Raw genomic sequence first — 26,770 nt, 5'->3', positions numbered from 1 at the left:
TTTTTTATAAATTTGTTAGGTATTCCAATTATTATATTTTCCTTTGTAAAATCCTCAGTTAATTGAGTCACATGGAACTCAAACTTATATGTAGGTTTCTGTCCAATGTATGCTTATGTTTATACAGTCATTAAATTTAGAATCGCATTATATGACAAAATTTTCATTTTACCAGAATTCTTGATGACTTCAAACCTTATTTTTGGGACTGAGAGTAATATAGAACTTTAAACTGTTTACAGGGACATAGAAATTTCGTGGATGGGGATGACATCAATGTTGACAGCTCAGAGTTCGGATGGGAGACGTGGTGTTGACCAGTCTGACAATATTAGTGACACTCAAGTGTCAGAAGAGGAGGAGGGCCTCATCACTTCTGAGCCGTTATCGTATGGATCCAATAAACGTGGATACTAGATCAATAAGTATTTGTAATGATTTCAGAATGACACATCATTCTTGGATCTCTTATTTTCAAGCTATGGTATTTTTTAGTCAATTTAGCTGTGCTAAATGACACTTTGAAAACTTACAAATAATTTTTATGGTGTACTTCACTGCTTTACTCTTCCATTTACAGAAAATGTAATTTATTGTACAATTTGGCTATACAGTACAGTGCTTTTGTTGCACAGAAATTGTGCGCAGTTTGATTGATTTCAAGGGTGTTGATGCAACTGTGTAGCTGGAAGTAGGTTTTGTAGAAGTGGATTTTGCAATATATCCAATAATTAACTTATTCTTTTAAAGTCTCCAGATGATAATTTTCTATACTATAATCACTTCATGCTGCAACATTGCATGTGTATTTTTGTACAATTTCTAGGTCCAGTATATTGGTGTCCAAAAATATTACTTATGTGCACTAACTACAACAAGAGTATATAGCCAAAGTGGTTAGGTTCCAACAGGTCCTGACCGCAAAGAGAAAGGGTACAGTAATGACTGCATTGTTGTAAGCCATATGGCCTAAGTCTTGTCATTGTACAGAGAATATAATGTTGTTATTAATGCTTGGTCATACATAGGTTATGAGCTGTGCATAAGATCATACTTGATAGGGTAAGTAGTAGTACAGATATTTCTGTCCAGGATAAGTTTTTCAGGTTCTCATCATGTACGGTACTGTGCAGATATGAAAATGAAGATATTTTGTATTAGGTTTTATCATCATTTAATTTTACAAAGGTTCAAAATTATTTGTAATATTTTAGGTATCCCAGATAATTTTTTTAGATACTCATTAGACTTGAATCGTAGATTTCATTCAAGGTGGTATGTATTGTGTTGAGTTAGTTTTAAGTCTTGAATTGGTAATGAGATTAAATGGATCTCTCGAGTTTGTATGTGATCTGCTTAGTTGATTTAGGAAGGAATCATTTATTGCGCTTGCCAAATAACTTTCAAAATAAAGGTGTGAATTAAGTTCATATTGATAGATATATGATATTCATGTTTTACAAGAAAAGTGTCATAAAGATTCTAAGAAATTCCTTTTAGGCAGAAAGTGGCAAGTAACTCAAAATAATTTCACTTAAGCTACGATTGTGATTACAGTACTTACAGTGCATTGGCATGACTGCTTGATTGTATATTTTCAGTTAGATTATCTTTAACCTCCTCCATATTTTATAAGAGTCTGCTTCAAAGCCCTTGGCGCGTAGCCATGTTTGGTGCGAGTTGGTATTTTTATGTATAGTAGCAGCTGAGTCTTGATGAATGCCAAAGCTGTTTCTTGGGCTTGTCACTGCTCAAGTAACAGAATAAGACATTTTTACCTTCCTGGTGCCTTAAAGGAATAGAATAAATGCCATATTTATGAAAGTATGGATGTGACAGCAGTAGTTTAGAAATGGAAATGTAAGAAGTGACTCGCAAAGAATCCATAGGTTTTGTACATTAGATTGTAGATAGCAAATGCTCAAAAGGTAGAGTTGTTTGAAAACTGATGTCAACTATATTTTAAATGGTTTGCTAAACAATTGAAATACATTTACTGGCATTAGCATTCAAAAGATCATTAAAGTGAAGAAGCCTAAAGGTATATTTCTGTATGAAAAAGTTGCATTTATTATAGTACCTTGTGATATCACTTCATAGATATACAATGATTGGTATCATAAATGTTGTCATTTATGCATTCCTTCTTTCTTTTTCTTTGTAAAAAAAATTATATTTACTGTAATGTTTGTTTTTTTTAAATCATCTTGAGATACTTGCGTGGCATCACTTCAGACCGATGCTTGACATGGGGTTAAGAGTCATCTTATGGAGATGTAGTTTGTTCTTTCTCCACAAAGGCTGGTCTGTAATTGCTTTATAAATGGAGAGAATAACTTCTATAAACAAAAATGTTGCAGAAATATGGAAATAAACCAATGAAAATGAAAAAGTGACTCAGATATGCAAACTGCAGTTCTAGAAATCATGCAACAACTGAATCAGGAGGTACTGTACTGTATTATATAAAAACTACCACAGTATGACTATATCATGAAAATTTCTGAGCAGGACAAGGCATTATAAACTGACTTTTCTTGGGCCCCTCTACATAGGTGGCAATTACACCATTTCAGAACTGCTTGGTCTCCTTAGCAAGACTGATGGTGGGTATGATTCCTTTCAAACCAAGAACCATAACACCTAGGCAAGAGCTATGGATAATGGTAGTTGGCTTGGGTTATCCAGCCCTCCACCTACTGTGCTTCAGCACAACTATAATTTAGGAAATTTTAAGCATGGTACCACTGTGGCATCTACCAGGAATGATGATTAGATCCTTTTCTGTCTAACATATCCACACCTGTGCCCCCTCCCCCCTTTTTTCAAGGTAGGTCCCTAAAAGCCTGTGGCTAATTATTTTTTATGCGAGCAGTGAAGATGTGTATTTACCATCAGTCTATCCCCAAATAGAAGCTTGTAAAACATCTATGTTCCAGTCCTCTAAGTGTTGTAAGTTAGGTTTCATGCCAATATTTAACTCATAATCTCGCATGAAACTGGAATTCCAGCTCTAAGCCAAATGAGTTGTGAAGCCACTACTCCCATTTTGCCAGCAAAAATAATTTTCACCTTTTTTTTATACTACTATAAACCATAACCAAAAAATATTTAAACAGTCAAACAAGAATGTTTAAACCCCCACTAACTTGGCTGCCCACAAGTAGCCCAACTGACTCCACCACCCAAGGCAAAAGAACTTGGAACTAAAATCACCAATAACACCCACACCTACACCAAGTTTCCCAAGCCCGCACATTCATTAAACTCTGAGTTTAATGAAACCCGAGTCAAATATGGTTCACTGTGAAGGTTTGTCATGTAATGTTTAGGATTGAAATAAAGACCATATAACTGCTAAGTACTTGCTGTGCACCCCAAAGAATAAGAGGTGAAAAGTGAAACAAAGTCTAATTAAAGAATTTGGAGGAAACCATAGGAAACAGATTAGTTATTGCCATTACAAGTCAAGCTGTAACCCTAGTTGGGAAAGTATGAGAGGAGATATTTTAAAGATTAGCCTATGAAAGAGAAATAAAGTAAAGCAATTAAGATATTTAAAGTGTTACAAATAGCAAATCCCCAAAGGGGGTTGGTGCAATCAGTGAACCTCACACAGTGCACTGCAGAATGTAGTAAAGGTTTGCAGCATCCCTTCAACCTCTAGCTCCACCCACTTTTTAGCCTTTTACTCTACCTCCATTTTGCTTCCTTCCTTCGTGCTTTCTGTCTAACCATTCCATCTCTAACTCTTAAGCATTGAGTGTGCTAGTGTCCCATTGCTTGGCTTTACAGCCAAAATGTAATAAATCAATCAAAACAAATGAGAAAAAAAAATAAATGAAACTAGTGTCAGCCTGCTCAACAAAAAAGCATTGCACCAAATTAGAACTAAAATCCCAACAAGTAAACCACAGGATCAGGAAAATCATTCCACAGTTTGGTCACAGCAAGAATAAAATTAATAGAAAACTGTGGTAATGAAAACGGAAAGACAGAAAGCAATAAAGCTGAGGGGTGAAGGGACCCTGCAAAGAACCTTTATACCATCTTTGATGTGCCATGTAAAGTCTACTGTGAGTGGTACCCCATAACGAGTACAATGGTGATCCATCTAAAGACCAACATGCAAAAATGTGATATACTGAAATTAAGCCCAGAAAAACACATAAAAAAGGATAAAAGGCAAGAAAAGCAGTACCGTACTCCCTACAATACTACATAACATAATCACTTGATGCCATGGAATCTGCTGAGCATGATAGCTGTGAACAAATTTAAGCAGAAATGAACAAAAGTAATGGCAAAATAAAAAATCTTATCAAAGGTTAAAATGCCATATATTTTATGTTGGTCTCATTTTTTACTTAACTGCTGAATCAGTATAGAAATTCCCCCTTAACTTTTAACTGTTTCATTGACATAATATTTTTTACATGAATCCTTAGGCTACACATAAAATGATATAAAATTATGTTGCATTACTTACTTAGAACCAAAGCTGTATTGTTTGTAAACATGATATCCAAGCACTATTCCTACTGATTATCAACCATCTACCAGTTTTGAAGACCTTTACATTAAAGGAAAATAATTACAATCTGTCTTCTGTCAAAGAAGGGAGCTCAGTGGGTAACCTTATTTCCTGCAAATATGTAATAAAATTTATAAGGAAAATCAAATCTGTTTCATTACACATGATCCCACACCCAGACAATCGTCAAACAGATGCAGTGCCAAAGCCTATGAACTCTTCAAATGAAATTGTTCCCATCATCTCATAGCCTTAAACAGGCAAGAGCATGAAGAATCCCTCGATATTCTAAGAACTGCAGGGAAGGTAGTTTGGCGAGTTTGACCAATGTTAAGAATGCAAAAGGAGGTGGGGATGCTTGCAAAATGAAAGTAATTAAAACATGACTCTGAACTTACGGGAGGTTAGGTATCAAGAAAACAAACTATTAATAGTGATAAGAACAATTACCAGGTGGAAAGGTGAGAAAAGACATATTTGATTATATAGTAGAAGTGGCAGTAATGTAGTGGAAAAAAAAAAAATTAAAAATGATCCTATGAAAGAAGAGCCAGGTGTCAAAGGAAAATTTTTTTACTAACAATATCAATACTGCAACACAGCAAAAAGAAGGAAAGGATGTTTAGAATAGCAAGGCGGATGAAGAGAGATGCATGTAAAATATAAGATGAAAATAGAGAATTTAAGTTGAAAAGAAAGACATGATAGGGACAGTACTTTGAAAATCCATTGAATGAAAAGAATAAACATAAAACTGAGGATGGTGACATAGAAAATACAGAAAATCTTGATTTCAACACAGGTTAAGAAAGCACTGAGTTAATGAAAAACGGTGAATTCCCAGGTGTACCAGGACTAACATAATTTGCTAGAAACTGGAGGTTCAGTCATTCGTGATCTGAACAGAATACAGTCAGTCATGGGTATATGATCAGGAAATAGTAAGATCTTTTGATCATATGATATTTTGCTTGTGAGCCATTAAAAAATTGTTTGCAGTCTGAAAAAGAAACACACTATGTAGGCTTTATGAGCCTACAATATTTTAAGGGGATGCATAGAAGTATGTATGCAATGCTTCACTTCAGCTACCATCAAGCTTCTACACAGATATAAGCAAATTCATTCAGATTTCTTAGGGACTACTAAAATATGAATGAATGAATGTGTTACGACTCTTGAAGCTACAAAGTATATTTTATTTCACTGTAATTCTTCACAAACAGAAGTTGAAAGACCAAATAAATACCATAGTAATTCTTGAAGAAAATATCTTTAGTGATTTGTTTTATATTGAACACTCAGAAATCGTTTGCAATTAGTGTCAGTTATGAGAGGATGCAACAGATAAAAAAAATCAGTTACTGTCATCAGAACTGGAGTGGCCAGAAAATCAGGTCACAGAACACTTGTCCTAAAAAACTTGGTCGAAATCATTGAGGTATATTGGCTACTCTGAACTATCAATTGTAATTTCTACAGGTGCTACCAGAGAAACGTACAGCTTAAAGGTATGTTAAAATGTACGAGACCCACTTTTATTACTCTGAATTTTTGCTGATAATTTTTTTGCCATTTATGATAAAATACTGTAGATAGCCTCACATGTTTAAAAGAAATGAAATAGACGATGTTTTTAATAAATAAGTACATAGGGAAATGTTTAAACTGTTTTTTGTTTTAACAAGCCTTTTGAAGATCACATACTGACAAAAAGAAATAAAAATCATTCATTTAAAAGCCTTACTTTACTTATACTAGTTGTTATAAGTAAAATACCCCTATAGACACTTTAATTCTACATAGTCATATAACCTAATGTGCTTGCAAATCAAATTTTCTGAGACCTAGTTTTCTTACTTTTCATGTATAACTGGAACAGACGTGAATATTTAAAACAAAATAGATGAAATTACTTTATTATTAAACTCTATTTTTTGTTCTTCTTTTGGTTTTAATCAGCCAGTTGAGCAACATTAACATCATGTTTAGTGTGTTGAGTTTCAATAATCAACGCAGATTCTAAGACCAAATTTTCAAAGGCCATGTTTCCTAAAACAAATTTTTATAGCACCAGGAAATAGATGCTCTCAACACTGATGACAAATAAGCCTATAAAAGGACCAGAAGTTCAGGCAGTGGGGGATCCAAAAATAACTGCCTAAAATTTTCACTTACAATGATGAGTTTACACAATTTCAATATTCTTGGCTTTTGCATTTCTTCTGTTTCGAAATCATTCATTTTACTACATATGCATGTTTATTTGATATATGTGAAATTACAGATTTTCATTTATCTTTTGGCCTAAAAAATCTTTAATATTGGCCAACTGAATGGGCGACTTAAGAGCACTTGGAACAAAACCCTATACTGTACTATTTTACAAATTTTGCAGTTGGATTTTCAATTTTTGACTACACAACTGGTCATGATAGAACACAATCTAACTACACACCTAAAGGTGACTTGTGAAAGCATGATATAGAGAAAAATACAACCAAAAGAGTTGGAAAATAGTATGACAGCAATAACGTACAGTATATGGAAAATGGGATGCACAATAGGAGTTGGGTTACTGGTAGGGTAAAAGGTGCAGGAGGAGAGTTTGAGAAAATTTTACAGTCAACAGTTGTCAGTCTGGATCCAAGCCATGGAGATCAAAAGCAAAATGACCTACGTAATAAAGTCACTATGGAAGAAGTACCCTCAGAGAAGGAAGTGTGTTTGTAAATCAGAACTTGTAGATCTTGAGAAGTTTGACAAAGTATCAACAAAAGTGATTAGATGGGAATCAGGAAGGCAGAGGTTGCTATATCGAAGCAGAAGGCACAATGTTAAAACAGAGTCACATACTTTGAGAAAATCTGAGGTAAATTTTGGCACCCATCCAGATGGGAAAGTTACAAAGAAGTGCATAAAGGGAGGCACTTGGGAGCTGCTGTGTGCAAATGACTTGGTTTTAACAAAAGAATCTTGCGAGGTCTGAGAAAAGCTTAAAACATGGAAGGCTGGATTGGAGAACACAGAATTGAAAATCAACATATCCAAAGCCAAGCTTATGGTAAATGAAGAGGAAGCAAAGGAATTACTACGAATGAGAAGTTTGACTGAATAAAAAAATTTCGGTTGAAAAAGCTGCACTGTTGGTGCTATGGAAGAAGAGTACAGGTGAATGCAGTGCAGTGCTAATACTACATATCAAATGTAGCAGGTGATATCACATAAGATCCTCAGAATCAAAATGTACATAATGATGATGGGGGGGGGGAGGAGGAGGAGGAACATGTAGTGGAATGACAAGTCTTGGAAAAGGCAGAATGCTCTTTTACCTCACTTATATTCCGAACTGAGAGGTCATTACTGAGAGGGCAGCAATAACAACCCAGATGCAGTAGAAAGATGCTGTTGTACTACTTACAAATAAGCACATCCCATTAGTAAACATAGCAAAGATCTATGACGCAAGTAAAAGGGCTGTCCTACTTATCTCTGCAGAGACAAAGGGATTCACAAACCAAATGGAAGATATTTTGAAGAGATGTGACCATAATATGGTGAGATTCAAGGCTATTGTGTATTGAAAAGACCATGTTATAAATGTGGCTGGAAAGTAAAGTGAGATCGTTTAGAATTACCAATTGCAAGTTGACATGGAAACTATATATTCAGGGAGGAATGCTTAATTGATGAATACTATTAAAACTAGCCTTAACCAGCCATTTACGTAATATTATCGAGATGCCTTAAAAGAATACACTTATATTATGAGGGTAATATTGCAATGCCATTCATTTTAACCAGAAAACTAATACTGTATAACAAATAAAACATCAACACAAAGCGACCCCACCAAAAACCTTTCACGAGTGTCAGCCTTGCTGTAAGCAGCAGTAACCCACTACAAAGAAACTCAAGAGCTGAAAAACTGAGACGTGGGAAAAAGGAATATCTAATTAACACATATGTTTCAATCATATGAAAGCAAAGGCAGCAATAATATTTCATACAGAGCAGGGAGCTCCCTCTTGTGAGGCATACTCACTTGACGATCTGAGAAGCACTCACCTACTGTGGCTCAATTCCTCAGTTATCATCACATTGAAAAGTAGAAAGGTACAGTTAAACAAGAGGTATGTACATTGTACTTTCGTATTCATCTACTTAAGTAACGAATCTAACTTTTTAAACTAAGGTCATATGCCACTAAACATAAAAGGCAGTAAAGAAATCCAGGTGTCAGAGGTAGCAAGATAGGAGATATCAAAATAAGATACAGTACAGGCAGTCCCCAGGTCATGTCGGACTTGGCTTATGTCATTCTGAGACTACGCCACTCTTCATATATATTCATCAAAAATTATTTCCCGGGTTACAGTGCATCTTCCAGGTTTACATTGCCAGTCCGACAGAAGACTGGAACTTTAATGTGGCTCCAAGATGGCAGAATAAGAAAAATTTTGAGGTTTTTGATGAAAAGTTCAGTCAAAATGCAGGTTACATTGTTTTCAAGACACCCAAGGATTAAAATTAAGGTCTTATGATTTTTGACGATTTCTTGGGTTACGCTGTTTTTCAGCTCACGTCACAGCATAGCAACGGAACCCCTCACATCAACTGGGGACTGCCTGTACCTGGTAGTTTGATTTTATCAGTCTTGCATAAACTATGACTGGTCACTAAATTCTTTGTCATGTTGGCAAATTCACAGTACCCTTCTGATGTTCAGGTTCCTCTTAATTCAAAAACACTTTGTATGCTTTTCCACATGAAATGGATGCTGATATACTGCAAATTTCTTATATTTTTTTAAAGTGTATTAAATCAAGCATAATAATTACAGAATACATTTTTCAACACTTTCAAAAATATTCTTAAAATAAAATATAATTCCAATATATCAACTACAAAATAATTAATTTCAAATAAGTACATTAAATAAACACTGAATCTGGATTATAAATATCAGACTTTCAAGTTTGGGCCTTCTCACTATATTCTCATTAAGAAATCATTGTTTACTGTAGGGATGGCCTGAGGCAATGACATTCAAGAAATGAATGTATTCTCAATAAATAAGTCCTCTTCATCTTACAAGCAATTACAATACGTAAATGACAAGCCAAGACACTCACTTCACTTCTGCATCATTGATCTCAATTTCAACTTGCAACGCTTGATCTCCAAGATCTGTACAAGGTTCTTTTGTAATGCAAGATATAAAGGGTGCACCACAATATAAATTACTGCTATCACTCTCATGATCTCTACCTCTTGATTCACAACCACTAATTTTGTCATCATTCTTAGCCTTGCTTGTATGACTATGCAAGGCCTCTTTTTGGTAAGAAATAGCGCCAGTGCTTTCACTAACAACATTCACAAAAGAACTCGCATCCTCTTTCTTTCTTGGTCGCCCCCTCTGTCTTTTCACTGTACACACTGACTGATTGACTTTGCTCTTCACTTGTGGCAATACAAGCTTAACAGATCCATCAGCAGAGGTAGGAACAAAGTGTACTGAATCACTGAGAAGCGGTAACAAAATTTTCAGTTGCTTGTCAGCTAATTCTTGCTGATCAATATCACCATTTACATCACTTACTCTTGTTCGATCATGTGATACACTTATGTAATGATTAGTCTTGATATCCACTCTTTGCGAGGATCCATCTTTCATGACTTCAGAACAATGATCTAAGCTGTCTGACTTGAGTGAAACTGATGATGTATAACGAACATCAAGGTTTTCTCCACTTCCCCAACACTCCAAAACCTTATTCATCTGGCCTATACGTTCCCAAAACAGGCTAGAATCACACGCACTCATTATTTCGGAAAACTTCCTTACTATTTCACTAACAGCCTTACTTTTTACTGTTTCTTCACAATGATCTTCATGCTGAGAATCCAATAAATCTTCCTGCTGGTCATCCTCCATATTCCTCTTTTCTTCTCCCTCCTCTTTTATTTCTAAAACGGCTCGGCAATCACTGTCATTTGGAATCTGAGAAATTTCTTTAAAGGATGGAATTACTTCTATGCTTTCAATCTGTCCTTGCTTCATCTGCATGGCTTTTAATCTTGCACGTGTGTTTTTGGCATCCTGCAGTGTCATTGGTTTGTGAAATCGTTCCTTCAAAAAGTACTGAAGAGCGCGACTGCTTGGCATCACAGCAATGACATCTGCAACCTGTTTGAGCTCATGCTTGGTAATTCGACGGTTGATAGCATAGTATGGGGCGGTTTTATTGCTTACTTCATGATTGTGTTGCATATTAACTTGCGAGATGAAAAGGGCCCCTCGATTATATGCCACTGACAATACGCAACCACACCCACAGGGCAAATACCTGAAAGAAACCAGTAACAATTCAGGGTTCTGGGCATTCTTACTTTGCAAGCTTGTGATAGCTATTTACCCTTTATATTCACTTTACAAGGCACATCATGCAAATATGAGACAATTTATTAAAATCACAAGGTCCTGTGAATGAAAACTGACAAAATCTTTCCCTTCCAGACACATGTCTAGCTTTTTCTTTCCATAAAAGAAGTGTTTATGGAGAAGAGGAATTTTCTCAAATTCTTATTCAGTCTAATTCAAATCCCTTAATTTGCAAACTAAAATTTCCATTCCAGGGGTCCACATACACAGTCTACCTAAAGGATTGCCCTAAAATCAAACAATAAAACCATCTATGTAAAAAATAAAGGATATTTTCAACAACCAGACTTTTTTCCATGAATTGGTTGGCCACTATATTTATCAGATGCTTCAAAGGCCTGGATTTCTAATAAGTGGTAAAATTTGGTCAGTAATAAAGGCCATATAGAATAACCTACATTTGAACATTTAAAATATCCCAGCCAACACTGATTCCGTACATACTGTAGTGTCATTTCTAGCCTAAGTTACCCTCTAGTTATTGACACAGCATTCAATTTTCAAGATTACAGTATTCACAAAATGCAAGACTTAGAATACAGCCTATCAAAAATATTTCATAAAAATGATGCTGATATGTAATGCTTCACAAGAGCTAAGAACTTTTAGTATATGGACCAAAATCATGACCAGTTCCTCATCCATGTCAATGACTGGATCTCCCTGCAGTATCCTCTGAACCAAGCCTACTTTAACCAGTTCCACCATGACTAGTTTTCTTCATACAGAGTCCACAATGACATGGACCAACCAGCTTTGATGACGTTCAGATGACCTATCATTATTTTATTTCTCATGGATGTAACTTCATTGGTTGGTTATCTCCAGTGTTGAACTCACCCTGCAAAGGTGCTGTCTCCCATTAGTAAACATCATTCTCTTGTCTTGTCTTTTCCTTTCTCCTTCCTTTGTGGCTCCTACAAGCAATCAATCTTTCACCTCTTCCAAATCTGCAGTCATTAATACAAAGCTAGTCACTGTAGAAGTCCTGGAGTGACCCAAAGACATACTGTCAATGTTAATATTCTTGCTAAGCACTGTAATGTCAAGCATTCTTGTCTTCTACCATTTATTTCCTATATTACAGTCTGTCTGTCCACAAATACACTGTGCCAGCTCTGCCTGGCTTGGCTCCCAAACTGGACTTTCTGTCTAAATGGAATAGACAGGTGAGCTGATCACAAGGCAGTGCAGTATGTTAGATCACTCTGACTCCGAAGTTGGAGGAAATTACATATCATGACATTTCATGATATTCCTCTTCCAGCTAGCATGAATCAGTCTCATTCATTCATATTTCAGACCTCACTAGGCCAGTCCTTACACTCTGAAAAGTTCAAAGCCCTTGAAGCACTCTTCATCCCTACAAAGACATGAAGTAGGTAGATCCTTTCCAACAGAAATATGACTAGTACAATCTTCCAGTCATTAGACTGAATCAAAGCAATACCTGGCCCTCTCACTTTACAAGGAGATATAATGGAAGTGACACAATAAATGTGTGTGCTAAATACAGTATGTAGTATTCAACATCAGGCTAACTGCTTTGCTTCTATCATAAGAGCAAACCCATTGGAAGAGTCTCACCAAGTTCAGAAAAAGAGAACATCGTAACACAGTCACATACATATAAAAACAAAATAAACATGACTACAATGCAGCAAGTGTGCAGACACATTAACAATGACATTTTTACAATAAAATAAAGTTTTATATATACTTACCAAATAATTACATTATTTCTACTTTATGCGGCAGCTCAAAATTTTTATAATAAATAAAATAAAGTTTTATATACTTACCAAATAATTACATGATCAGAGCCTTCCCTCCTCCCCTCTCATGGACACAGAGCATAAACGAACTGAGCTCTTTAGCTACGTTGGACCTGTTCTTCCCCGAAAGTGGGCGGGGCGGTATAAACTACACCTTAAACAAATGAGCACTACCGCGAATTTTCAATTTTGAGCTGCCGCGTACAGTAGAAACAATAGCTATGTAATTATTTGTAAGTATATATAAAACTTTATTTTATTTTTAATGTGTCAGCACACTTGCTGCATTGTAGTCATGTTGATTTTGTTTTTATATGTATGTGACTGTGTTACAATGTTCTCTTTTTCTGAACTTGGTGAGGGTCTTCCAATGGGTTTGCTCTTACCAAATAATTACATAGCTGAATCCCACATTGACAGGAGGTGGGATACATGGACAAATCTACTCAAAAACACTCAGGGATGGAGATGAATTTGAAACGGAAAATTTAGCTAGCATCGTGAAATGCTTGTTGTAACCTTACCTGGTGAGGGAGCTACGGCAGGTGGGTACTGCCTCTGGTCAGAGCTCCTCTCGACCTGTAGTGGCGTGGTAGTAGAGCCTCTACTTCAGTGGGTGCTTTGCAATATAGGAGTTAATCGCAGGTTGCCAAAGCTAACAATCCAAAAAAGACACATCAAAATGTGTGTGTGCCCTTGCCCTGGGCGTAGTACAAAATATGACCAGAAATTTAAAACCTACACCACAAACTTGTTAAAATCAATCCAACTGATGGCACTCACAACACAGTACCAATCAGGCTTCCCAAGAAAACACCAATCCTCATTCAAGGAGAGTGGATAGAGGAAAAAACAAGAAATTCCTCCTATCCCTCTTCACCCAACACCATGCCAGCTGCGAAAAACAGGCCTAGAGTACAGCAACTTTCGTAAATTGTTTCCGTATCACTCAGGTAGGACATTGCAAAAACTGATTTGCACCTGCAATACGTGGATTGCAGGAGAGAAGACAGCGATAGATTACGCTTGAAGGCCAAGGAAGTCGCTACTGCTCTAATTTCATGTGCTTTGACCTTGCATAAAGGAAAAACATCCTCCTGGATCTTGGAGTGTGATCCAGAAATTACAGTTCTTAAAAAGAATGTTAAGGCATTCTTGGGTAACAGCCAACTGGGGTTTTTAACTGAACTTCACAGATTTGGAGAAGGGCCTCTAACTTCTTTGGTTCTTCGTAAATACTTGCGAAGAGAACGAACTGGGCAGAGGAGTCTTTCCTGATATGCTTGACCTAGAATGTTAGCCAGGTTCTCGACTGCAAAGGAGCGTGGCCAGGGACTAGAGGGGTCTTCGTTCTTCGCCATAAAACCTAAGGTCAAGGAGCAGATAGCGTCACCTTGCAAGAAGCCTACTCTCTTATCAAAGGCAGGTAGCTCGCTAACTCTCTTCGCCGTTGCTAAAGCCATAAGAAAAAGCATCTTTCTTGTCAGATCTTAAAGAGGGGAGGATTCTAGAGGCTCAAAGGGAGGGCCTGAGAGCCATTTGAGGGCAATATCCAAATTCCATTAAAGATCCAGGCTTCTATCTTCCTTAGTAGTATTCAGGGACCTGATTAAATCACTTAGGTCCTGGTTTAATTAAAGATCTATTCCTCTGTGCTTGAAGACAGAATTCAACATAGATCTGTATCCCTTGATGGTTGACGTGGTTAGACCTTTCGAGGATCTCAGGAACAGCAAGAAATCTGCAATCTGAGCTAAAGTCGTCTAAGAAGAGGATATATTTCTGTCTCGACACCAGCTCCACAAGACTGTCCACTTTGATTGGTAGACTGCAGGCAGAAGATCGTCGCCTATATCTTGCAATAGCTTCTGCAGCCTTCCTTGAAAACACTTTCACTCTAACAAGCTCCCTGACAGTCTGAAGCCTGTCAGAGTGAGAGCAGATAAGCCTCTATGAAAAAGAAGAAAATGGGGCTGTCTGAGAAGATTTTTCTTCTGAGGCAGAAGCCTTGGATAGTCTACAGTGAACACCACGTATTCATGGGGGATGCGTACCGCAAACCCCCCGCAAATAGCTAAAATCCACAAATACTTAAAGCCCCTCTAAAAACACTTAGAACTGCCCATTTTGATAGTTTAAACACAAGAAAAACCCTGTAAAAATGCTTATACCTGAGTATTTTAATAGTTTTATCACAAAAAGTGCATTTATTCATGAAAATTATATGAAAATACAGTATATAATTAGTGAATATTTCTCAGTGAAAAATACCGCGAATGGGCGAATTTTCCGCAAATAATGGGTAGATATGTTCCACAGAGAAACCTGCGAATGCATGAGTCCACGAATCGTGAGAACGCGAATATGGGGGGTTTACTGTACTAGTAGGCTTGGAAGGTTTGGGAACCATTCCTTGTGTGGCCAAAAGGGAGCCACTAGGGTCATTGATAATTGCTTGAGAGGAGGCAGAAACTCTCATGGATGGAACTTCCCCAGTAGAATAGGACAGATACTTCTAACATATCAGATGAGAAGGAAGCGCACAGAACACAGCTTTACCAACGTCTCTCTTCTGTGACAACCATACATTGATACGTGCAAATGCTTTCCTGGAGGAGGACAGAACCATAAGCAGCAATTTAGCCACTCCTATGGGTTGTTGCATCATAAATGCCGAACCTGGAGAAGAAGAGGTGGCTGGAGAAAAGAAGTCTGCGTAGCATACCAGGAAGAGCCGCAACGGGCCGTGCAGTTCGATGTACGAACGTCATCCTCACAGGTTCCTCTTCAGAAGAAATCGGCGACATCGGTGGATCCAAAGACGCCTGAGTGGTTGTAGATGGGTTCTGCAGCAGGTTCAAGATGTTATCCAAACGTCATTGAATAAGGACTAGGGAAGGACCCTGAACCGCAAGGGGATCAGCACAAGTCACACCAGAACCAGCAAGTCCCGCCTGTGGCGCCAGGACGGACACTGGAAGGCGGACAAACATCAACATTGACGCCCACTAACACTGGACAATCGGTCCCTGGACGTCCGCTCACTGATCTGGCGGACAGACCTGAAGTCTGCAATTCGGACACTATGCTCCCAAAGGGAGGACGCTCAGGAGCTGGGTGTCCATAAGACAGGCACTCGGACACTTGATGTCCAAGAGCAGAATGTTCCGACAAAACACGATCACTCTTGGAACGCACGGACACTGGACATCCACTTGTTGGAAGTGCAGACAACAGACACTCCAACGAATGTCCCTCGGACACTGATTTCTCACAATCAGGCACTAAACTCTCAGACTCTGGGTGTTCGGACAGTATATGACCACACGCTGGACTAACAGACACTTTCTTACACACTTTGTGATGCTTGGTGTCCATCGAAAGGGAGCGAGAAGCTTGAGGAGACTCCCAAAAACTACAGGAGGGCAGAGGACTACGAGCCGTATCCAATGCTCACTTTCAAGACAGGGGAACATCCTCGTCCACTGGGGCGCCAGACCTTTGCAACAGTCTTGAAACATTGGCAAATCGCCGACTGCGCTTATGAGCACCAGAGTCCGAGTCACTACAAGATAAAGCATGTATGGCCATTCGGATGCCCTTCCAACGGCGATCCTGCGAGTCCTGGGACGGGCAGACAATAGGCTCGGATGAGGCGACTACTACTAGTGGGCAAACCCCACCGACATCCCTTGGACTGCCAGTTTGCTTCCTCCCAGGTGAGCAGGGGGAGTTTAGCAGGCACCTTGGTCTAGGAGCATCGGTGGTATGAGTAGCTGCCCCCTCCACTGACACTGCACCTGACACTGCACTCACACTGTTGAACAGCCCTAACAGTAGCTTTCCTAAGTCTGTCATGCTGTAATTTGTCTAAGTATGCATTAAGAGTCTTCCACTTCCCCTTATCCCAGTCTTTACAGTACATCATCACAGCAAAGTTCAGGAGAGCAAACTTGTTCCCTGCACGAACTACAAACAGTATGATTGTCATATTTGGCTGAAGCCAGCCTATTCTTACAGCCCTTACTACAATACCTTATACTAGAAAGGCTAGAATCTGACATGATTAATAAGTCAAAATCATGACGTCACAAAACAGAAGTCTGAATTAGCTAAGCAAATTAACATGACTGCGCTACCAAAAAGAACAAAGTACTTCACCAAATGAAGGATAACAGCAACCATCCAGTGAAATAGAACAAATTCAGAGCTGCCAATGACCAAGAGTTCAGTCATTGACAGGCAGAAACGAACCAAGCTCTTTAGTTACATTGTGCCTATTCTTCCCCAAAAGTGGGTGGGACAGTATAACAACACCTTAAACAACTAAGCGCTCCCGCGAATTTTAAATTTTGAGCTGCCACATGAAATAGAAACAATAGCTATGTAATAATTTGGTAAGTTACGTATACAAAACTAAAGCACAGTGCATTCTATTGAAATCGTACAACACTTGAATGTAACTGAAAATGAAATACAGGAGTGAGGGGAAAGAAGAATAGTGGGAACAGTACTTGCATGAAAAATTACCTAATGAGAGGCCTCATCTGTGGTAAATAATTTTTCCAACAGTTCAAACAGCCACACTATTGATCCTCCCATTACCAAGAAATAAGACTTGTAATCTGCATGGGCACAGGCTTTCAATTAGATCAAAACCCGGTAAACATAACAAGACGGAAAAATTATCTGCGCTATCCCATGAATTCAAAAGACCTACGGTCATAAGATTCTACATCCAGTGACCTAAAACCTGCCACTTACAAGAACTGTATATATAATGTTTTACAAGAACCCATCAGTGGAAGCTATACCACTAGTAAACAAGAAAGGATACCCTTTAAACAAAAAACAAGCTTGTTTGCAAATAAGAGACTGATAATACCTAAAAGCAAACAAATATACACAAAATACAAAACAACTTCAATTTTTTTAAGAGCAATTGAGTAGTGTTGAATGAATTTAAGCACAGTTCTTATCTTAATATTAGTTTACGAACTTTTGTAGCTTATTACTACATAAAAACAAGTAAAACAAACCTTTGCTTTGTACGAATTCCTTGGCCAGACACCTTTGGTTGACCATAGTGTACACAGCAATATTTAATAGACACAAATTTGAACCGAGGAGGAATAAAGTGCTGTTTTCTCCGAGAATTTTCGTAAGCAATACTACAAGATGATTTAATGCGAAAAACAGAACCTGTTTCTTTCTTGAACCGAGTGAACAGCTCATCAAATTCTGAAAAAAATATATACAGCAAAAATTAATTAATTAGGACCATTAACAATGATGTATGGTACATCACATAACTTCACTACTGATCACTAAAGAACAGCTGGAGCAGACAACCTGGAATCTACAGTGACTACTTAATTAATATTGCTAAGAATCCACCACTGCATATAACTGAGAACCTGCAACTACGCGGCACATGAGATCTCTAATTCTCAGCAGTAATCACCTCAAACTGTCTATCATTACAGCAAACTTTGTAATATATGTCTGTAATTACACCTTATATAAAAAATAAAATAAAGAGCTCCATAAATGTTAAAAAATCAGTTTCATAAATGCCTCCATCAGTCGGTCTTGAAGAGTCTAGATCAATTACCTCTCAAGTTAAACTGAAGAAATAGGACCAAATGCTGAAAGTAAGTGTATATTTCACTGGTAAGACCATGACAACCGGGCTATAGATCTCAAAGAAAGCAATACACAAGGAACAGGACTGGAGTACAGCAATTAAGAATGACAACAGACATTTACGGTAATGACAGCCGAGCCTAAAGGAGACAAAGTTCTCAAGTCTGACCACAAAATCCTAAGGTGATCTTGGCTAGAATAACATATATTAGTCTCACTGCACATTTACACTGGACAAAGCACCCACTCAGATCTGGACACAACATTCTATCTTAGATGAAACTGTGAGACATTGGTTTCAAGTTGCATTTAAGCTGCTCTGAGACCTAAAAGATAAAAAAAACTTTGAGATATTCAAAAAGAAACTAAGCTAGCCCATGCTCAAGATTTATGCTAACCTAATAAAAGTCTATCTTCAAAAGCTATGACCCAGAAAAGAATGTAATTAAAGAAACCTATAACCTAGGCCTAGCAAATGCATCAAGTGAGGGCTTGTACGGAAATCTTAAAAATAAATACAAAAGACACTGATGAAAAGAACTTAATCACCACTTAAGACCCCCCCCGTCTTCAAATTTTGGAAGTCGCTACTTATACACAAGTTGTAATACAGTGATGTACAATGCTAGCAAAATTTTAACAATACACATTACTGAAATATGACCAAAATACATCTGAAGTTTAACTGCACTAACCAAGAGTACATATTTCTACAATAACAAAAGATTTCCACCTGTTAAAAATGGCAATAAGACAGCCTAACCAGTTGACACAAATCCACCATGGCAATGAGAGCAAAAATGGCCATTGCATATAACTCCAGCCTATCCTTCAACTACGAAAGTACACTTTGGGGGTATAATTAAATATCAGTGTTAGCCTACCTATCTTAAAGAAGTCCTTTTCTGAATGTGAGATAAAAAGCATGTAAGGGGAGTTTGAGGAGTGAAGAAGTCAACAGAGCCTATCGTTGAGTTAGCCCAGGTCGGACTGGGATACAGGCTGGCCTGAGCCTCTCTCTTAATTACACATATTTCAATGTTGTATAAGCAGTGGGCATGATCTTTCCATAATTCTTCTAACCTAACCTTTGGTAAAGTTGCAGAAGTGTTGATGCGAACCTGACATCATAAAATGGCCCGACTGGTGTTCATCATATCCCCAGCTTAATATAGGCAACATAATATCTTGCACAGCAGAACATGCCCAACTATTCTCCTATATTACTCCAAATCTGATAAAATTTTACTTTAACCCTTAATCATACTCCAGAGTTGAAAATACAATTTTTCTAGATTTGTGTGTATGTTCTGAACATTCATCCCACTCATTTTGTTAGCATATTAATATATTTCAAGATAATGGATCACCCTTATATTCTACATTATGCGGGACCACAGTAGGAAGCATGGGTTTCAGGGTGTGGGAAAACACAACGTGAGTGAAATACAGGGGTGTACTCTAACCTAACTTAAACTACAGCAAGTGGTGTCCTGAGGCTTCACGCCCCTGTAACCCAAACTCACCTAATCTGGGTCATTGTGAGTAAAAATAAATAATGGGGCTGCAACCCAACCCAAACACACTTAACCTAACCTAGGATGCCAGGTCCTTACCTGGCTGGGCAGAGGGGGAGAGCTGTGCACCCCTGGACTCCACCCTGCCACTTAACATAACCTCGGTCACCAAGTTCTTACTTAGTGTGAGACTGCACTTTGGAAAAATTCAATAAACCTTCTCTTACTCAGCATCAAAACTAGCAGTATCATGGGAATGTTAGAATAGAACCCTTTATTTTGCTCTTTATGTACTTCCCACTACCCACCAAAATAACCAGGTTTCTCACTGTGGTCACCACAATTGTGTTATATAAAGGCATCCAGTATCTTTAAAACTACTAATCTGTGAATGAAATACATGTAAGAAACAATTAATTCACACATAAAAAACAAATTTTTTGTGAAATTTTGTAATGCAGCCAAAATAATCCATGGAACAACAGCTACACATCAGCACCAAAGGAGCTGCGATTGAGAACTGAGGCCAGCGTAGCCTGTTGCCCATGTACCCACATTTCCAGATGAAAATAGGCTAAAAAAAACGTTAAAAATACTCAAGCCATCCTTATCCATAATGCACTAGGACAAACACTTGCTTGTACGTCGAAACATAAACAAGAACATGGAAAGAATCCAAGTGGCTAGCACCATTCATCAGTAAATATCTCAGTGATAGTAAATTTGCAATAGATTTTAGTATGTTTTTCATACAAAGCATATTATGCAGACTTAAGAGCAAAGCAAGAAACTCCAGTAATAAAGTAAAAAGTAAAAAAAAAAAGTAGTTTGCAGAATACTGTAATGGGATCAGGCCTTCCCGATGTTTAGTGTTACTTGGAGGGGTTCAAGGGGGCAAAGCCCCGTCAGGTCTGGACACACAGCCATGTCCTGGCAAAACCAGACCTTACCTTCCTAACCTCACTTAGGGTGCTGTGCCCTGACCTGGCTGGTCCCACCCTCATAGGCTAGTAACACTAAACATCGGAGACAATGGATTTAGCTTCCGTTTCGAGGTAGTCCCATTGAATAGAATCGAATAGAATATATACTTTAGGCCAAAGGCCAAGCGTTGGGACCCATGAGGTCATTCAGCACTAAATGGGAAATTAAGAATAAAAGGTTGCAAAGGTGTAACAGGAGGCAAACTTCGCAGCTGCACTATGAAATAATTGTTACAAGAGGGTGGAAAGTAAGATGGAAGAAAGAATGTGAAAGGAGGTACAGTAATAGGAACGAAAGGGGTTGTGGCTAGGGGCCGAAAGGATGCTACAAAGAACCTTAAGCAATACCTAAAGCGCACCGCACTTAAGGTGCACTGACGGCATTAGGGGAGTAGGCTAGTCCCATCGTTCTGCAAACTAGCCTACCCTAATCAAAACAATATCCTAATGTCATAGGCTATACGTTAGAAGAAGGCCTGTGATTCGAACCCATGCCATAACACCTGCCAGCATCATAAATAAGGTATAGACTACCTAACCCAAAAAGGCAAATTCGACCCATGGTTCCTGGTTCCTAAGCCCTCACTCCACAGCACAGTTGCGGCCACACTACACTAGGCCATCAGGTGCAGAACTTTATTCTCTTTTATTTTTTTTTATGATTTTAATCATCTAATGTTCCTCATTGGCCGGATTGGTATTGTTCTCGGCTAGCACTCTGCTGGGCCCACGTTCAATTCTCCAACTGGCCAGTGAAGAATTAGATAAATTTACTTCTGGTGATAGAAATTCATTTCTGGGTCTAATGTGGTTCGGATTCCACAAAAAGCAGTAGGTCCCGTTGCTAGGTAACCAATTGGTTCATAGCCACGTAAAATAAGTCTAATCCTTCGGGCCAGCCCTAGGGGAGCTGTTAATCAGCTCAGTGGTCTGGTTAAACTAAGGTATACTTAGCCTTTTAGATTTATTTTATTTTATAGTAGGTTACTTCAAAATTTTATTTTAATTCTTATCCATTAGGCTGCCCTTTTCTGCAGCAATAACCCCGAAAAATTAGAGACGTTTCTAAACTGGGTATTTACGTAATATTCCCACTTTACTTTTTTGTCTACCTACCTCTAAAGCTGTTGAAAGTCTTCTTGACGAAAATCTGATTGAAGTGGTCTGTCAAGTCCACTTGACAGGACGAAGAGGCGCTCGGCCTCGATCTGTGACTTCCAGGTATAACTTGACAGGGCAGGACCTCGTCTCTCCTCCCCATCCAAGTTGGCTCCATCTCTTCCTCCTCAACTGCACACTGCGCCTCTTCATTACTCGATTTCGAGTTCACATTGGCGTCACATTCTGCAGATGTCATGTATTGTCTCAAATCAATTTCCATTTTAGTGGTAGTAGTAGTAAGAGGCTGGATTTGCCTTTGTAACTGCTCCCTTGCTCGTTTTATTCCTTTTTTTTTTTTTTTTTGTCTCTGTAAAGCCATAATTCTTTTATAAATTCTTTCCTATTTTCAGTTTCCACTTTCAGCAGATCTATAAATAAAAGTATATTAGCCATCAATTCCTCTTTACTTTCCTGATATGGCTGTTGCACAAAACTGTATCTGTTTCCAACCTCATTATATGCTGGGCAGTAGAGTAAGAAATGTTCTAAGTTTTCATTTTTTTTTCCTCACAGTACAATCATTTTGTATCTTCCCCTTTTAGCCTATTCCCATCTGTTAATTCTAGTGTGCCTAGTCTAGCCCTACTGATCAGCATTTTTTTTTTTTTTTCGGTGTTATCATACCAGGTTTCTTCTCTTATGTTTTCTTTATATTTTCTGTGGATTCTTAATGTCGTCTTGTCATTCATTTCTCTCTCCCATGCTCCTTTGTCCCAGTTATTTATTATTTCTTTTAGCTGCTCGCCTTTAAGCGATTCAATTTTACTTTAGTTTATGTTTAATTCTTTCATACGCTCTTTCACCTACAGAATCCACGGTTTTTTTTTTTTTCATATTGATCTATGGTTATTTCGTATAGGAGCCTATTTCCACCACTCTCAAGTGTATGTTTCAGATAGAATAGTTTATTCTTCATATCTCTCGAGTGGCAGGAAGAGGCCCCTATTTTGGATCTGAATGCACAACGTGCTGTGTATCTTGGTGCTTTCAGGATTGTTCTATATGCTTGATTGTCTACCTTTTGTAGTTCAGTTGTGGTTTTCTTGTCAAGTTTCGTGGTAGGCTATACATGAAGGATGGCATCGCTAATCCTTTCCAATATAATCTTTCTATTTTCACCCTACTACAACTTTTACTGATGACTGCATTAGCCATATTTGTCATCTGCCTTGCTTTGTTTTGTGCCCTTTGTATCTGTTCTCTGGAGCAGTCTTTCATGTTGCTGATCGTTACACTCAGATATTTTTATTCCTTCTGTGTTGCATATTGTCTACATCGTCAATACTGTAACAATCGTTGAATATTAATATATTGCTTTTGTCTTTGTTTATATTTAGGCCACATTCGCTTGCTATTTCCATAAGGGTTTGTGTTGCTTTTGTTATTTCTTCAAGGGTGCGTCCTAAGATTAATCCATCGTCTGCATATAATAGTGCCACTATCTTTATAACTTTATTTCTGAAACCTTTCGTTGTACTTTCTAATTCTTTGATTATCAAGTAAGTTGTCAGTAGGAAGATTATGCTCTTTGAAATTTCTGCGAGGAGGAAGAAGAGTAGCAACAAGGGTACTGAGTTGGCTGAAGCTAAGTTGTTACCTATGTAACGCCACGCCCTACCTTTCATTCATCATCACATTTACTCGGTCTAGACTCTAGTGAATTTTGTTCCTTAATTTTAGGTTTATTTGTAAAATTTTCATTCAGAGTTTCTTTATCCATATGTTTTCTTTTTTCATTCGAGATTATTGCACTGTTATTGCCGTTCTACGCCATTACTTCACTCGTTTTGACTGTGGATGTCTATTTGAGTAATTTGGTTTCACTTTAGATTATTTTATTACACGCACCATTCAAGTCACAATTTTAAAATCTTTCTAAAGATAACTGTATCAAAATCACACACTCACGTTTCTTGTAGTTCAGTTAGCTTATCAACATGAAATGGAAAGCAATGTGTTCAGAGATCTAAGAGAACTGGGAGTAGAGGATCCTGAGAATAACTGGAGATATGTAGAAAGTGGAGAAGTCTGATGCAAGCGGCCACGGGTCACCCAGAGGCCCGAGAGCCATCAGAGTGAGCGAGAGAGCTAATCTTTCATAAAACCAAGAAAACATACAAATATAACTTTTTCATTGTATTGTCGAGTAACTATAAATTATAGTAATGTTTCATTTGCTGGAAATGAAAAACAAAAAATTGATTCCGTTTTGGTGCTAAAGTTCGACTAAAAATGAATGCAGTATGAGATAAAGTTTTAATCTAGATACCAGCACCTATTTAACTCACTCTTTATATCCTTTTTGTACATAAGAAACTGTACTTTTTTGATTAGCAAATCACGAAACTAATGTATCAGGCTTACAGAAATTATGCGAGCTACAAAATCTAAAGCTTTTTAAGCTTCCAAAACAGTACTAGGTGTAAGGTAAGACGAACAACACTCACAGCTAGACCATTTTCATGTAACTGCTGAGTCTTCAGCCAACAATCATTATTGGGTTTTAAATATATTATATATATATATATATATATATATATATATATATATATATATATATATATATATATATATATATATATATATATATATTATATGTTAGATATGATCCAATATGTTGGCTTTTGAAAACAAAGTCTGTAAGAATCTTGAACTTTAAGAATTTATATATTAGATAAGAACCAATATATTTTTTTAAAAAGCCATTAGAGTCAATTCTATTAGATTTATACGTTAATTTAACACTCTGGTTAAACTATGAAATAATAATAATAATAATAATAATAATAATAATAATAATAATAATAATAATAAGAAGAAGAAGAAGAAGAAGAACAACAACAACAACAACAACAACAACAAACACTCTGGTTAAGCTATGAAATAATAATAATAATAATAATAATAATAATAATAATAATAATAATAATAAGAAGAAGAAGAAGAAGAACAACAACAACAACAACAACAACAACTCACACTCTGGTTAAACTATTAAATAATAATAATAATAATAATAATAATAATAATAAGAAGAAGAAGAAGAAGAAGAAGAAGAAGAAGAAGAAGAAGAAGCAGAAGAAGAAGAAGAAGCAGAAGAAGAAGAAGAAGAAGAAGAAGAAGAAGAAGAAGAAGAAGAAGAAGAAGAACAACAACAACAACAACAACAACAACTAACACTGTGGTTAAATAATAATAATAATAATAATAATAATAAGAAGAAGAAGAAGAAGAAGAAGAACAACAACAACAACAACAACAACAATAACAATAAAAACAACAACAGCAACTCATCTACCGAGAGCACCATGCAAAACAAGGCACAAACGTTTTCGCGGCTCTTTTTGTCAGGAAAGACATCCGGTGCTTGGCAGCTCTCTTTGTCCACAAGCTGTATCTCAGGAAGCTATTATTAGCACCTCCAAGAGACAAAGCTACTATGACAAATACTCCCCTACCTACTAGCAACGTCCCGTGGCAACAGTGGCCTACAGATTGCAGGATACTTAAATTATTTCGAACCAGTGAGGAAAAAAAGAAGTAAAGTTTTTAATAATCATGTAAAGATATATGGTATATAGCCAGTTTATTCCAAATCATCTAACACTGAAATGTTAGGAATACTCATTAGTTCGTTCAAATCAATAGCTGGTTTATCGAATGACATAGCGCATGTAAACAAAATAATAAAAAATCCCCTCACTAACAACTGATGCACCAGCTTCAAACTGCGTAGTCAATATGATATACTCGGAACAATTCGCAAATGATCACGTAACTAAACACTCTAGACGTTACTCCCGTATCTTCTGACAGTCTTGAAAATACTCTCCCTGCATTATTCGGTCTATTGATCTTCTACCAGAATTCAGAACTGTTCTCACTCACGTGAGAGAAATCTTTACCACCTCCGTATACTGACGCAGTTTTGTGGGAAATGATGTGCATATGCTTTTATATTTTATTTTATTTTTTTTTACAATTATAGTAAGTATACATTACCTTACACAGAAAAAAATCTGTAGAACAATATCGTGTATTGATACAGTGCATCGTGACAATTACAATACAAGTGCAGTACATTCCTTGTTATTCAGTTGACAAAAGCAACTATATCACCATCATTCAGCAAAGTCACTCTATATATACATAAAGTTTCTACACTGAAATGATATAATTATTATTACTACAGATGATAACTAACATGAATAAAATGCCTTACACATGCACCTTGTTTTAATATATAGATGTGTGAGAGTCTGGTTTGTTGTGAAAGTTGCTCTCACATAAGGCAGCGTTCTGTCTCCACGACTGTTAAACAGTTTCAAACTTCTGTCATCGAGATGACAGAAATTAGGAAGAGGCCGCGTGATGTAGACGGAGAGTCTTCGGATATAAACAGATCGTGAGTCGGGCTTGAAGTATCCTAATGTCTGCTGAAGATAGTGAGGTGAAAAGAAGCTGCCAAAACTGGTAAAATTTAAGGGAAGTCGCAGAGAATGGTAAGGGAGTTTGAAGAATACGAACTGTATATTAAGATTGGATTAGTTCTCCCTCCTTTTCCCAAGGCAGAAAATGACTCCAAAACATGGTACCGTTCCGCTTACTTACGTTATATATGCATGCATACATATATATATATATATATATATATATATATATATATATATATATATATATATATATATACATATACATATATATAT

At 37.2% G+C, this 26,770-nt stretch overlaps 2 protein-coding genes across 4 annotated transcripts in view; one reads left to right on the top strand and one right to left on the bottom strand.

The window, feature by feature from the left end:
- spict (magnesium transporter spict) overlaps positions 1–2,185 on the top strand; it is a 125,265-nt gene extending 123,080 nt beyond the window's left edge. For all 3 annotated transcript variants that reach the window (XM_067107549.1, XM_067107471.1, XM_067107381.1), the window contains exon 9: positions 243–2,185. In XM_067107549.1, the coding sequence (XP_066963650.1) occupies positions 243–417 (175 nt within the window). In that variant the 3' untranslated portion in view covers positions 418–2,185. The remainder of the gene's footprint in view (positions 1–242) is intronic.
- A 4,254-nt stretch (positions 2,186–6,439) lies between these two features.
- LOC136840587 (uncharacterized) lies at positions 6,440–22,340 on the bottom strand. The gene is made up of 3 exons (XM_067107282.1): positions 22,020–22,340; positions 17,797–17,998; positions 6,440–10,887 (listed from the first exon to the last, which is right to left on the bottom strand). Exons 1-3 carry the CDS (start codon positions 22,282–22,284, stop codon positions 9,666–9,668), a joined length of 1,689 nt encoding a protein of 562 aa, XP_066963383.1. The 5' UTR covers positions 22,285–22,340; the 3' UTR covers positions 6,440–9,665.
- Between the last annotated feature and the right edge of the window lie 4,430 nt (positions 22,341–26,770).

Source organism: Macrobrachium rosenbergii, chromosome 1, assembly GCF_040412425.1.
Source record: "Macrobrachium rosenbergii isolate ZJJX-2024 chromosome 1, ASM4041242v1, whole genome shotgun sequence".
Lineage (NCBI taxonomy): Eukaryota > Metazoa > Arthropoda > Malacostraca > Decapoda > Palaemonidae > Macrobrachium > Macrobrachium rosenbergii.
This window is presented reverse-complemented; position numbering and strand designations above follow the sequence as displayed.

What these genes read in the sequence shown, in the direction of transcription:
- LOC136840587 (XM_067107282.1), bottom strand. Translation starts at nt 22,284, where the DNA reads ATGGAAATTGATTTGAGACAATACATGACATCTGCAGAATGTGACGCC. An exon ending in GACTTTCAACAGCTTTAGAG is followed by an intron (nt 17,999 to 22,019) that starts GTAGGTAGACAA and finishes TATTTTTTTCAG; the next exon opens with AATTTGATGAGCTGTTCACT. An exon ending in GGAATTCGTACAAAGCAAAG is followed by an intron (nt 10,888 to 17,796) that starts GTTTGTTTTACT and finishes GGTTTCTTTCAG; the next exon opens with GTATTTGCCCTGTGGGTGTG.